General features: G+C 33.1%; 1 protein-coding gene across 1 annotated transcript; it reads left to right on the forward strand.

Moving 5' to 3' along the window:
- The first annotated feature begins 510 nt into the window (after positions 1-510).
- On the forward strand, positions 511-13,499 carry LOC129218684 (uncharacterized). The gene is made up of 3 exons (XM_054853006.1): positions 511-599; positions 8,078-8,133; positions 12,245-13,499. The coding sequence occupies exons 2-3, from the start codon at positions 8,079-8,081 to the stop codon at positions 12,889-12,891; spliced, it is 702 nt and encodes a 233-aa protein (XP_054708981.1). The 5' UTR covers positions 511-599; position 8,078; the 3' UTR covers positions 12,892-13,499.
- Positions 13,500-15,010: the final 1,511 nt, after the last annotated feature.

The following is a 15,010-nucleotide window of genomic DNA, read 5'->3' on the forward strand; positions in this document are numbered from 1 at the left end:
AGGATTTGAATTCTGCTGACGAAATTAAATCATTAAAACTATAGTCTTCGACCCATCATGGTGCTTCAAACTCATGACTTTCGCATTATTAGTACGACGCTCTAATCAACTGAACTAATGTGTTTGTTTATTTTTCGCCAAAAGCAGTGAAAAAAGCCTTGAAAATGATGAGTTACTTATGAAGTTTGTTCAAGTATTGAAGTTATGTTGTTGTAACAAAGAATCACCTTTGAGAAATAATATGTATAATTATTATCATTGTTATTACTTGAACGCCACAGTTCTTTTTTCGTAGACTTTAAGTAAGATTGCTCAACAGTGTTTGCCATACATACTTTATAATTTTACATTTTTAACTTTTCTTCTTTCCTTTTCTTACTCTAACTAGGGAACTAGAACGTAAGATAGCTGTTTCAAGAGAAGCTTTGTATGAGCTCACTTCATCCAATATCTACAACGCACCTGTTATATTACGCAAATCTTAAGTCTTATCTCCTTTTAAAAAATGAAAAATGCATTGATAATTGAATAGATTTAAAACTGCCAAACTGCACAGCATCATTCTTGAAGATTTCACATCTCGTGCAATATTTAAGGAGGTTAGTGTACTTTTTTTATAGCTGTACGCTGAAAATACTGTTGACTAATATTTTGCATGAATTTATCAGTATTCATGTGAAGGAAAAAAAATCAACGTGTAAATTTTATTAAAGACAAACCAAATTTATTAAAACACATTTGCGTTGAGTCTAAGTAAGGAGTTTCAGCAGTAGTGTCGTATTCACGTAGGCTGCTTTTAGTAATTTTAAATGCATTGTTTATTGATACTTTTTTTTTAAATAAAGAAATTTATTCAGCAAACTCTGACACGGACGATATTTTCTCAAAAATAAAAATGGTGAGATTACTAGTAGGGAGAATGTGGAGCAAAGTGAAATCTTGGAATATTTCACACATTTTGCAGCGCCACTTATATAAAGCTTCACCACGGAGAGATGGCGCGTGAACTCGAAGCGGAAACGGACTTCTTCATTTTGTAATAGGTTGGATAGCGAGGACATGAGACTTGGCTACATTTCCTGGCTACCTATTCAGTTTGGTGTTATAATTGTGCGACTTTAATTGGCGGAGATATTAATTTTAAACTTAATATTTTTTCGATTCTTGAACTTCTGTTAGCTGGCTTTCCCGTCAAGCCATTCGCATTTTCCCCATAGAGAAAGCGGAAGTAACACGCTGAAACGAAGGTCATGCAGAAAGAGACGAAAGTTTTTCGAGTGGCGTATGACGAAGCGCGATTTCCGATGCGCAAAAAAAAAATAAATAAATAAATAAATAAAATAATAATAATAATAATAATAATAATAATAATTCAAATGGCTTGCTTAAGTACAACACGTTTTTAATGCGAATATTTTTTCTTCTTTTATTTTAAAGGAATGTAATTTACGTCCCAAAAATATCAACTTAAATTCTTTCACTTGCTAAAGCTGTCTCAGGGGGCAAGTACGGGACGAAGTCCCATAAGTACCCCTGAGGTACTTTCATGTAATGGGGTGCTGCACAAACCTTCTACTGGTGGGTCGGGCGAGGTCGATGCTGCGCTGTAAGCTCCTGTTAAAAAGTGGTGAAGCCCCCGAGTACACCTCCGGAGGTGGTTTACAACAACCCGCCGCAGGTGGATTGCACGAACCGCCGAAGGCGGCGAGGTCGACCCGGACGTCAAAAAGGTGGCGAAGCCCCAGAGGTACACCTCCGAAAGTGGTGTATACCAACCCGCCGAAGGCGGCTAATCTAGCCCATTTATTATTTAATCATTTATATACTTATTCATTATCTACTTCATTTGCATTCCTTCATTTATTCTTTCTGTTATTTACAGATTCACTTAAACTTATTTCGATTCTCTGTTTCATTATACCTTTAACTTAATAAGCTTATGTTACTGAATAAAAGCAAATCTTCTGTCTGTCAGTTCCGCGACTGCTTTTTTTTTTTTTTCTTTTCTATAGCAATTTGAATTAATGTGTCAAAACAAAAACTGATTAAATTTTTACTACTTCAATCAACTACTAGAATGCGTAGAGCCTCTTCAGATTTTCTTCAGAGGGTCTTTTCGTATGATCGATTCATCACGATCACAATTCGCACATCGAATAGTGACTTCTTTTTCATATCTGTTTGACTAATAAATTATTTTCAAATAAAAAAAGAACCGACTTCAAAAAACAAAGAGGAACTAAAAAGTAAAAAATAACGGGTCATACTTATATGCGCTTTCCTACCCAAACGTATAAATGAGTCGAGGTTCGAACTCAGGACCCTCCGGCCCCGAATCCGACACTCTACCGACCGGGCTACCACGGCCCTGGCCCCGACTTCAAAAGGTTATTCAAAATTAAGAGATCGTATATAATTAGTTAGGTATTAAAATAATTCATGGTATAGTAATTAAAATTAGTGTTGATTTTACAATTGGGTGTTCAGTTTATTTGATTTTTGTAGTGGAATTGTAAAATAAATTTGATTTATACGTTTGGGTAAGAAAGCGTATATAAGTATGACCCGTTATTTTTACTTTTTAGTTCCTCTTTGTTTTTTGAAATCGGTTCTTTTTTTATTTGAAAATAATTTATTTTTTGCTTTTTTTGGTGTAAGTATAAAATAAGTACGTTGGATAGAGTATGTGGTGCATTCCTTACTTGCATCTCGAGTGAGAAAGTGAGAGTTTTCCGAATTGGTCTATGCACGTTTGAGTTTACGGGGACATACATAAAAAAAATCCGACGAAATGAGAACGTTTTTTTTTTTTTTGAAGTTAGTTAAAGAAAAAATCTTAATTCGAATTGAAAACTGATCTTTGTTCCTCTCCAGGATTTATTTTTGCGCTAATTTAGTTAGAACTATTTAAATGTCAATGGTTTTCCTAACTATTTTATCTTTCACAATAATGCGTGTCACGTAACTCGTAAAAAAAGTCACAGATCAACACCACACTAGAAACAGAGTATCTACTGTGATGTTGTGTATATGAAGAGATCAAAATACTACTAGAGCAATGATACTAAATGAATTTCCCGTTTGTTTCAAAGAAGTCTTTATTCACAATTTACGATATGACTACTAATGATTAATACAGGGGAAATATTTAGGGGGGGGGGGGACTTCCCCAAAACAAAAGCCCCCTAAAAAGGAAAAATACCCCTCAAAACACCCCCCCCCCGCATTTAAGGGGGTACCCCTGATTAATATTAATGTTTTATGGTACTTTCTTTAACACTGAGTAAAGAAAGTTCCTTTGTTTTATGGTATTTTCTTTAACACTGGATTTTATATTTAATCGTTTGATATTAAAATTAAATTAAGTTTATTGTTTTTTGCCCATAACTTTTTTCTAAAGAACAAATATGGAGAAGCAAATGTTTGAATCTAAGTTAGATCACTCCTATCCATTAAACAAAAAAACTATAAAAATCGCTTTTTTAAGTGAGACGCTATGAATTTACAAACAACAAAGCGCGAGTATGAAATTTGAAAAGTTCCCTCGATTGCTCCAGGATCCCTTATACCTGGACTGGAAGATCACTAGAAAACTGGGAGAAGTATACCGTTTCAAACACAAAAAGAATTTTCCTAATCGGTCCAGGCGTCTTCTAGTAATCGAGGAGCATCTATATATATATAAATGAATGTTTGTCTGTATGTCATCCATGAACTCAAAAACTACCCGGCAAATTTGGATGAAACTTTCACCGTTTGTTATTTTTGGTACTGGGAATGTTTATAGATCAGTTCGAAAAAAATCCGATCGACAGTTTCTTTTTTATTCCAATTTAAGTCACAATCCATTGGATAAATACGAATAAAATTATCGGCTGCAGAAATTAATGCGCGTGAAAGATCTCATTGATAAGAAGTTAGCTGTTGCCATTTTTCTTGAGTTTGAACAAATAAATTCTTTCTTTATTGTTTTATGGCTTTTCATGCAACGAGGGGATTTAAAACTTTTTCTATTTGATATTTTTAGCTATTGATTGTTTTTTCAAACTGCGTGAGTACAAAATTTGAGTATAGTCACGGCTTCACTTGATACCTGGACCGATTATTATGAAAATTTCTATATATATGTATTTATCCACGGAGAAGGTGCATAATATGCTCATTGAAGCCACTCGCCACCAGGTGGCCCTGCAGAGTAGCAACTTCTGCCCCGTTCAACCGATTGTCATGAAAATCAGTATAATGATGTATTTTTTTGTTGGCGTAGCAACGCGCGTCGGGTACAGCTAGTAGTACATAAAAATTTCCAACGAAGTCTGTTAAATAGTATCGCCATAACTGTAAATTAAACTGACACCGTCATGAAATATTAAATCTAAAATACTTGTCAAACTTCAGAAATCGGACACCAGTTACGATATATTTATTAAGGAATATAACTTTAATCGTCTCTCGATTTTTTTCTACAATTCCCCTTGAGTTGAACACTAAATATATTTCAAAACTGAAATATAAAAAAAAAACTTTAATGACTAAATGAAATTATTTATTACCAAAAATAATTTTATATTAAATTCATTAATTCAACTATTTTCGTAGCAAAATACATTTAATTTACTGATTTACTACATAAGTAATAAATACATTGGTAAGACTATAATTAAAATCAACAGTCATGCAGTCGCCGTGAAAATCAAACATCCCGATGCGTGAAAATTAAATAAGTCAAGATTCCTTCTTCGAAAAAATGCACCGATCATTACAAAACCACGTGACCTCCTGTGACGTATCACAGGGCTGACAAAAGCTGGTCTACGTAGCCACAACGTATGAAATTTAAAGTTTCTTAGATTTCTCCGAAGCCCCGTCATCAGATCCATACAAAATTTACATGGAACCATCTGGAAAGCATACTCTTCAAAACAAAAAAAAAAAAAGAATTTTTCAAATCGGTCCAGTATTCTTGAAGCAATATGAAAACACACATAAAAAGCCGCAATACGAAATCATAACCTCCTTTTTTGAAGTCGGTTAAAAATAAAGGCCACATTTCAAACCTCCCTCTCCTAAATAAACATACGTTATATAAAGCACCTTGCAAATAATAGAAGAAGATCACGGAAATTTCCTGACTCGAAAGCCTGTTTCGCATTCAAGCAAAACGGCATTTTTTAAAGCAAATTACAAAAATTGATATTTTTGGAGATTCGTGTAATATTTTGGCACAAATTTAATGTGTGCGTTGATTACAGTATACATTTAAATTTTCAAGTACATCAGATGGGCTTTAATCACTAAACTTCTGGTTAACAGCCTAGAGCGCAGATCAATTGTGCAACGGAAACTTCACTATCGACGAATTGCTAAACAAGTTAACTTTAAATGTGTAACTCTTTTTTATATCGTTTCTTCCGGTTCACTGCGGCGCCAACTTGTGATAAGAAGAATAGCGCCAAAAAATATTTTAATAACAATTTTGCTTCTTTTATGGAGCAAAGTAACACTTGTAGTTTTCCACTTATTTGAAGCTGCAAATTTGTAACTTAAAGTTAAAACATATAGTTTCAATACAAGCCTTATTGTAAAATATAATGGTCTTTCTTTACGTACTGTCATTTAGCAAAACAAATTTACAATTTGCTCATTTTGAAAAATGTAAGTTATCCTAACTATTTCACTTTGCCCTTTGCTCCATATTCCATTACTCCTATTTTTCAAAAACTCAATGGTAAAAATGTTTTCACGGTGTTTAGAAATGGTATTTGTACATACGTATACGAAATTTATCACATATTTTTGTCTTATACATGAAAATAACCTGTCACTTTATTAAGTAAAACATATACTTAAAGAAAGACAATATTTTAATAGATAATTTCAGTTTTTACATTCTATTCTTATATACATTATTTTCAGTTAACTTAATAAGGAACCCTAATATCTCACAAACTAATAGGCAAATATTTGATTAATTTACGCCAAAGATAATTCAATGCCAGTTCAAATTTACTATTCATTAAATGATTTAATTATCATAGGGAAGTCAACATTTATTTGATACCATCTCAATATTGCCTTAGTGGATATCTTGTTAAATGTTTAATTTCTCTTAAAATAAACTGAAGGTTCTCTTAGTAGTCACTCGAATTCTGTATATTTAACTGTTTGTTGTTCCGATATAATTAGTTGAAGACGAATCACGTTGCACGTTAAATGCTTAAAAATACCCTTCTTTTGAAGATTAAAAAGAAAACGAATACACTCTATAACAAAAAAAAAAAAAAAAAATGGACGCACCAAGAAGGAATGGTCCACATTGAGACGAAAATTAGTAGACAGGTAGACAATGCACAGAATAGTAAATGATTAAATTCTCAGAACAATTGAATAATTTTTGTCAGAGTTACAGTAACAAGTTCAACAAGGTGTTGACCCGCCTCTAGCCTGGATATAAGCTGAAGCACGATTTGGCGAAGACCGATAAAGCTCCCGGAGGATGTCTTGCTGTATTTCCGGCCAAATGCGCTCCAATTGTTGAACGAGGTTATCAACATTCCTCGCCAGATGCAATCGCCATCCCATCATATCCCAGACATGCTTGATGGGAGAGAGATCTGGCGATCTGGCAGGCAACGAAAGAGTTTGACAAGCTGGCAGACAGTTCATAGCAACACGTGCCGTATGTTATCTAGCATTGTCCTGCTGAAAACCAGCCGAGGGTACAGCAAAAGAAACGGCAGGAAAACAGGTCTTAGGGTGTCGTCGACGTACTGCTTTGCAGTAAGTGTGCCACTAATTGCGACCAAAAGGTTCCAGCTATCAAAGGAAATGGCACCCCAGACCATAATGCCTTATTGAGGGCCAGTGTGGCGTGCAAAAGTGAAGCTAGGATCCCCCTCTGCCCTGGGTGTCTCCAAACACGTCTTCGATGATCGTCATGACACAGTTGGAAGTGGGATTAATCGCTAAAGACTATACGTCCCCAGTCGGTATCATTCCAACCTTATTGAGCTATGCACCACTGTAATCTGGCTTGGCAGTGTGTAGGCGTCAGTGGCAGGTGGCGTAACGATCGGCGCGTACGTAGATTTCGCTGTCTCATCCGTCTGAAAATGGTCATGATGAACACTGGTGTTTGGTCTGAGCGGTTCATAGAGATGAAGAAAGCGCTGTGACTGCTGATCTAACAATCACTCTGTCATCACGATCTGTTGTGACCCTAGGTCGACCGCTACCATCCTAACGCTGAGCTCTGCCATTTTCCACCCATCCTTACCAGCATCTTCGAATCACCACACCGCTTCAGCTCAAATGACGAGCGATTCTTCGATTTGACTAACCGGCCTCTTTCAATACAATGATACGAACTCTTTTAAACTCTGACAGTTGCTCGTAATGAACACAAACCACGCGGCGAGGCATTTTTAAGTTCTTGAAAGGTAATATGAATCGCATCAAACCGAAAGTTTTAACAACTGTTGAAAAACTGCTCGTTATATAGATCTGCTGGATGCGCAGTTTCGATGCGTTGGAGATCAAACTATTCTTTCATTGGACACCACATTTTAATCATTGACATATCTGGTCAAAACACTCATGCATACAAAATTTCAAAGCAATTGGATGATTGCTTCTTGATCCGTCGATTTTTTTTTTACAGAGTGTATATAGGAAATGTTCCTTTAACGCCGATTCTGGTTTTCGTTGCATTACAAAATGACAATGTTTTGTGTCTAAAGCATTGAAAAAATAAACTTGTTTTTTCTCATTATTTTGCGAGTGATGTTTTTCGTAGAAACTATTATTCAAATTTCTTACGTGAACATTGCACTTTTTAAACATTAAAATTAATTACTTTGTAACTAAATGGTTGTTAACGTTGAGCCAAAGTAAGAATTTCAAATCCTTCAATCCAAACATATATGGACTTGCGAAGCATCATGATATTAGAGTCAGACTATAGTGCAGCTTCTGTATCTCAAGATATAGTTTTTATGTAATTTTGTAACATACTATAAGAGAAAAGTTAGATATTAGCTCTTAAATTTATTCATAGCTCATTTCTTTTTAATTTCAGGATGAAAGCAGCAATGACAACGAAGATTTTACTGTTGATGCTTTTTGCTCTTCATGGTACGTGCAAAAGTTTGATTTTTGCATAGTAACTAAAATATTCATTAATTATATGAATTATCATTTAAATGAAACCATCGACAAGTATTGTAAGGAAAAAATTCTTTAACTAATATACTCTATCTACGAAATAAAAAAAAAAACGAATACTCTATAAATGAGTGTATTTAATTTATTAAATATTTACACACTCAATATCATTTCAATTTTAAAGTAATGCAAAACTATTCTCTAAATTTAAATCCTTAAATGATTGAATCTCTAAGAGCACAAGTAATGTAAGTGAAGTTTATTATAATTTGAAGTAAATAGTTTTTAACCTCATTCTACTTAATCTGAAAGTGGTGTAAGTAAAGTTTCAACCATTTGTCAATAGACTAATCGTGAAACGGAGCAGTAGCAGTATTTTGGGCAGAGATAGCTACTAAACCATTCAATGAGAGACAATCTTGTTTAATTTACCTACACAGCTTTTGCTCTCAACGGCTCAATTTTATACAATTCTCAAACTATTTTTGGGATGAGAAAAAAAGACAATATAAACTTCGATACAGCTAGCGTTTAAAAAAATTGATTAACATAATATGAGAAATGTTAGTACCCACGAAGTAAGTGAGTATTTACTAGAGAAAAAGCATTGCGTTGAATGACAACTTTGAGCCGAGTTTTAAAACTAAATGTCTAAGTTGTCGACCTTGTAACAAAAATATTCCATTTATTCATATGCTACCTAATCTTACATTTATTTAGAGTAAAAAATGGAAAGAGGCTATTAACTCTTTGAAGTACAGTGACTTCAGTTAAGGAGACATACGTTTTTCATTTCAGCCATTTGTTAAAGCAACTGCGCCAGTCACCCAAAGAAAAAAGTTACACAGAACTCGACACACTCTAAAACATATTAAATTACATTTTATAGTTTATTTTAAGCAATAACACGTTGTATTACCACTTACATTATTAATTAATAAAATAACATGGAATAAAGAAAAACAAGATTCGTGAACCCAACCACATTTTATATTTTATCAGCAGTTTTTAAGCGCAAAATATGCGCACTGATCTTTGAATTGTTATAAAGTCTATGTATGTAAAATAACTAACACAAAAAATCTTTAAGTAAATATTTTGAAACAGCACCTTACTAAAATCCGCATGAGCTTTTCATCGGCGGATTTCAAACAATGTTCCTTACAAATAACAGGTAAAGGTTATTTGTTTTTAAATGTAATGTTTTAGTTATAGAGTTGTTATACATAAAATTTTAATACAAAATGTTCGTTAGTAAACGTTCTGAGGTGCATTTGCATTGAAAAGAAAAACTTTGTCTCAACTCCATAATTTAAGCTGGGAACAAAATACTAAAAGCATTCATGCCAAAATGTGATCGAAATAGCTAAGTAGCATAATTGTACCTGAATAGTCATTACGTTTATTGAAGCCATAAAAGTACTTTTCAAAATTTTATGCCTTGCAGTGATAAATTAGCTCCATAATGTCCTTTAAACACCTGCTTGTTTTACTTATTTGGCAATTCGGGCACTATTTACGTAATTCATACAATTTTTCTGCTTTAATATCGTACTAAAGTGGTTCTTAAATTTATCACATGGATTTAAAAGAGTATTTATGTAAATTAAAATATTTAACTATGGATTTACTATAGATTGCAAAGATATTATATGCATAATTTACGTCCACCAGTGTATTTCAAATCTACAGTCGGTTGAAAAATTGATGTGTACACTCTAAAAATTTCATAATTTGATAAAGCAGTAATGAATTTTGCTTCAAAAATCTTATCAGTTCAGAATATTTTACTTTGATTGTGATCCATATGTATCGAGCGAAGGAAATACTTTGATTTTGTTTTTTTTTTAAAAGGATGAAAAAATTTAATAAAAAATTAATAGGCCACTATATCAATTTTTGGTCAACTTTTCTTTGGCCCAAGTTAACGCCTTAACTTTCTTAGACACACTTTCTATACTATTTTTGTACATCATTTTCCAAGGAAATAAGGATACCCTACATTCATTAAGTTTTTGATTAAATATCTTTTTGTTGTGGTATTTTCTATGGAAATTTGGTTCACTACAGCTTTCTGTAAAGTTGCATTGGCTACATATCCAGAAAATTTCTCGACAAGCGTAAAACTAGAGTACAGTCAAGTGCCCATACTTGAGACAGTTTTGAAATTTTACCTTTAGTAGCATATCAATCATGTTTTTACAACTTAAACAAAGTATTCTTTTTTTAGGAAGAGCCATTGTACTTCAGCCATAGTTACTAGCCTCAGGACAAGATACGTAAATATTTCTCTTAAGAAGCAAAACAAAAAATATTCACTGTCCTAAGTTAGGGATCTTCCTCTTTAACTTGAGACACTTAGCATTTCGATTTTTGTTACCTATGCAGCAAATAGATAATACCTTAGGACACCAATTATCATTTCAAATGAGTTTATTTCTCAACTAAGTAAAGAAAAAATAACGTAAGATAGAAGTAATAGGGTCTTGTAAACTTTCACAGATTTCAGAATTGTCATCCCAGTTTTATTTATTCTTTTGAGTGTAATGCAACCGCGCTCCTCTCTATATTTGGAAGCAAATAAGTATTTAGCATTTCCTTCTGTGCAGCTGATTTTTAGTTCTTTATTTTAATCATTTCACTTCTTTTCAAGTTCGTTTTCATTCATTCCCTGCGCATGAAATTCCCAACAAATAAATTTTTCTCATCTATAATTTAAGACTCATTTGCATTAGTAAAACAAGCATTTGTAATACTTTGGCAAAACATGTTTTGTTTGTTGATAGATTAAAAGTTTTTACCAATGACAAATTTTCTGTCCTGTAACGGTATGACAAATTTATTGTCATCTGAATAGTCATAATTTTTATTTTTCTCTCAATACAGTTGTACAATTTATTTTTCCGAATTTCTTTAAAGACACTTTTTGTGTCGCTGTACCCAAACTTATAATAGTGTCCAAAGTTTGGAGCGTATTTGCAGTGTCTCAAATTTATGAATAAGTAAGTTAAACTGATTTAGTTAAGTGAAATTAATGTACACAAATAGGGCACACAAGAGCCAAAAAGATGTAAGACGAAAATTCAAACAAATGCGGCTCAGTTGATGTAAGGGGCTATTCATTAATTACGTAAGGGTCCCGAGGGGGAGGGGGGTTGGAAAAATCTCTACACACCCTTACTTGGAGGGGGGGTCAAACAAAGTCTTATGTAATATTTTCCAAGTCGATATTTTACATTAGAAATCGCGCGGTCAAGTAGTTTGGCAGGGATCATATTTCATTTGCGTCTGGAAGGTAAAAAACATATTAGGATGAGTTGATTTTTATTTGTTTTACAAAGAATGAATAGCGTAAAATATAACAAAAGAATCGCACTATGATTGGCATGTTTTATTTTTAATTAGTATCGCATCATATACAAAAAAATGTCGAAAAAACATTCAGCCTAGAAATAAATATTTCTTTACGCAAAAAAGTTTAGTTTTATAATAGTGAATTGAATAACAATTTTAAGGATGTAACATTCGTTATTTTATTATTTTGAAAACCGAAATGGAATCTTACGTAAGGATAGGGGGAGAGCTTTGAAAATTTTTATGTACCCTTACATGGGGGAGGGGGGGGGGGTCAAATTTTGCCAAACTCATCCTTACGTAATTAATGAATGGCCCCTAAGTAACCAAAGTTATTTCCAAACTTAAAAATCGCACATTTTTATAACTGTCAACTATTTGTGCCATGTCCTTTATTAGTGCGGGTGTCAGCTACTGGTGCTTTAATCTTATATTATATTATATTACATTGAATTATGTTTTAAAAAGTACAAGATTCTTTATAAATTCAAGCATATACAGTGGCCACCGCTTATGTGAATCACGTCTGTTCTAAATAGTTTTGATTCCATAAAGCGGCTGATTCAATAAAGCGACTAATTCAATAAAACTGGATTTTATTCTGTTTTTGACAATTTGATTCATTAAAGCGGTTGATTCAATTAACCACTGATTCAATTAACCAGCGTCCACTGTAATAAAAATGTATTGAGCCCAAAAAGCTATAATTATGTTTTATCTTTTGCAGCTCAGGTGTCTAAGGCAAACAGCAAAGAAAGTACCGACAGTTACATGGATGAAGTTGCGTCAGTTTACATTCCAAGTGCAGTTGAGGGTTCGGGCCTCGAGCTTTATGAAATGCCAGACTTTTCTCACAACTTCCAGAACCGATCCGATGATGGGACCATGATCAGGCACAAGATATCTTACCATTCCGGAAATCTGACTGGTCTTGAAAAGGTAAAGAGAAAATCATGTGAGCAGCCTTTCTATTCCTCGGCAAACATCACTTTCTCCTGTATCTTGACTTTGCCAGAAATTCTCGTATCGTATGAAGGGAGAGTGATGAAGATTACGTCTACATCAACATCAGCTAGATTTCAAGAATTTCCTTTTGGTGTTTCCGCAAGATTTATCGATGTAGAGTTTGAAATGACAGTGACTACATCGCCTAACAGCAAAATTTCAAGCGTAAAACATTTAAAGATTCAAAATCAAGGAACGCCATTCCTAAGTTTTAGCTCCACTGCAGAAAATATGTCTTATGAAATCCTAAGCAAGCATTTTTTCCACAAGTATCAAGAAATTTTCCAAGAACTTTTTGAAAACGATTACAGAGATGCTTTGGAAACAGCTGTAAGCAGTGCTTCATACCCAGTGGAAAGGGTTTATTAACTAACCTAATTTCTTTCTTGATAAAGTTGTTCGAATCTTCTTCCAAATAAGTTCTCTTGACTCGACAAGAAGGATAGTAATTCAATTATTTTTTCCAGCCAACTAACTGTTAATGACTCAGTAGCTATAATATGATTTAACCATACTTTCTTTTGGAGTTGTCCCTTAAAAAAAATAAATAATGTTGCTTTAAAAGTTTTTGAAATATTTAATAAATGAAGAATATTTTACGCAGCTGTGAGATGTTGTTTTATAAAAACCAGTTTGAAAATACTCCCACTCACACAAAAATCAATAAGGGGATGGATATGAAATGTTTGATTTGTTTTTATGAAATGAAGATTTGAACTAAAATTTCAATTACATGGTTCTATTTAAAGTGTAATATGAAGAAATTGTTATTGAAAGCGATAGAAGGGGATATTAATCAAATATCTATTTTTTATCATATTTATTTTATGTTCATACTTTAAATTAGATTCCAAACCTAACTGCTGAGTTAGTTGACGCATTTCAAGTAAGTGCTTTAAAAAGTGACATTGGAACAGTTGAAAAAATTGTTTATAGATAAACTCTAAAAATTACATGAACTTTGTTGACCTATTTTAATGTTAGAAGAATAAGTAACTATTTTCCTCAGTCAAAAAGAGATTTGTAACCCCCCCCCCTTCCCCCCAAAAAAAACGTTATCGGAGAAAAAAATTAAGAAAAACTGTGAAGAGATCTAAATATTTTTTTGTATTTCAATTTACATAAAATTTTCAAAAAGTGTTCCACACCATTTGTCCTTAATTTTTCACATTCAAAATGCCATAGACGTCCAAAAACTAGTATTACCAAGCGTCTGAATCTGAATAATCGAAGTATGACTATTTTTTTCCACGATTTGTAGGGAATGTGAAGACTTGAATTAAATATGGTTAAACTGCCATTTTTGAACTTTATTTAATAATAAGTGCTTGTGCCTTCTTTCGAACAGAGAATTTCAACAAATGAATTGAAACATTCTATGTATTCCAAATTTGCAGTTACCTAGCTTTAGTACGAATCTCAGTCGACGATATTAAAGCATTTTTCCCCATACAGTTGTATCACGCCTTTGGAAAGCGGGGAAAGAGACAATTATTTCACTAAGAGCGGGATATTGTCAAAACATTTAAAAAATTGTATTTAAAAAATGATTTTTTTCTGCCAAAAAATCAACCACCCCTCTCCGACTCTTTTTTGCAACGAATTTATCATTGTAGAAGGAGCATTTTGCAGCTGATTTCCCAATCCCAAGAATGTTTCAGTTAACCTCAATTGTTACATCATGTTATCTCCTCAATCATGATTTGCATTTTTATACCAAAATAAAAATAATTAATTAAACTAAGTGTATTGATGGCTAGTACGTTAATAAATATTGACTTAAGAATTAACTTTTTACTCATCACTTAACTAAATCACTTTTTATAACGAAATAAAATTGAAATATTGCAAATTTAAATAATTTTCAAATTTCAACCTGAGACTGCTTGCAGGCGTTTGATACACTTAATTCTAATATAAATTAATATATTTTTATAATGTGAATAGCTCATAACAAGTTTATATAGTAGAAAGTCCTTAATTCGAACATGTCGAAGTCCGGAGCACAACCAAATAAATTTGTAATTGCTGAAAGTGATCCTCTGCCATCTAGTATTTTACTGTTTATGCTGTGAGAACTTCTATAGATGGTTCTTGCAAAGATGATAACTACCTCGCCGCAAAGCTAACAGTTAGCTTAAAGTCAGATGAGGAAAAAAAAGTTGGCGGTTTGAAACAAAAGTTCGGCATTCAACGAAATGAGTCTCGGAAAGGTACAAAGAAGAAGGGTCCCCAAACGCAGACACAGTCCACTTCTAAACAAAAGACGACGAAAAGAAGAAAACGTTTGGCGAAACTATCTGAAAACTCAAACTTTGGTTCCTCCTCTTCATATGAGGGAAATCAACAAACTTAAACTCAGCTGATGAAGAAAATATTTCTCTGAAACAAAAATCTGCCGTTAAAAAAAAAGGACCTCAAAAAACTAAAGAAAATGGATTCTAATGCCGCTATTCGTTTTAGAAAAATTAAAGATTTTTTCTATTCA

This window comes from Uloborus diversus, chromosome 3 (assembly GCF_026930045.1).
Source record: "Uloborus diversus isolate 005 chromosome 3, Udiv.v.3.1, whole genome shotgun sequence".
Classification (NCBI taxonomy): domain Eukaryota; kingdom Metazoa; phylum Arthropoda; class Arachnida; order Araneae; family Uloboridae; genus Uloborus; species Uloborus diversus.

Coding starts and splice junctions, on each gene's coding strand:
- LOC129218684 (XM_054853006.1), top strand. CDS start 8,079: ATGAAAGCAGCAATGACAACGAAGATTTTACTGTTGATGCTTTTTGCT. Junction 8,134..12,244: donor GATGCTTTTTGCTCTTCATG/GTACGTGCAAAA, acceptor TATCTTTTGCAG/CTCAGGTGTCTAAGGCAAAC.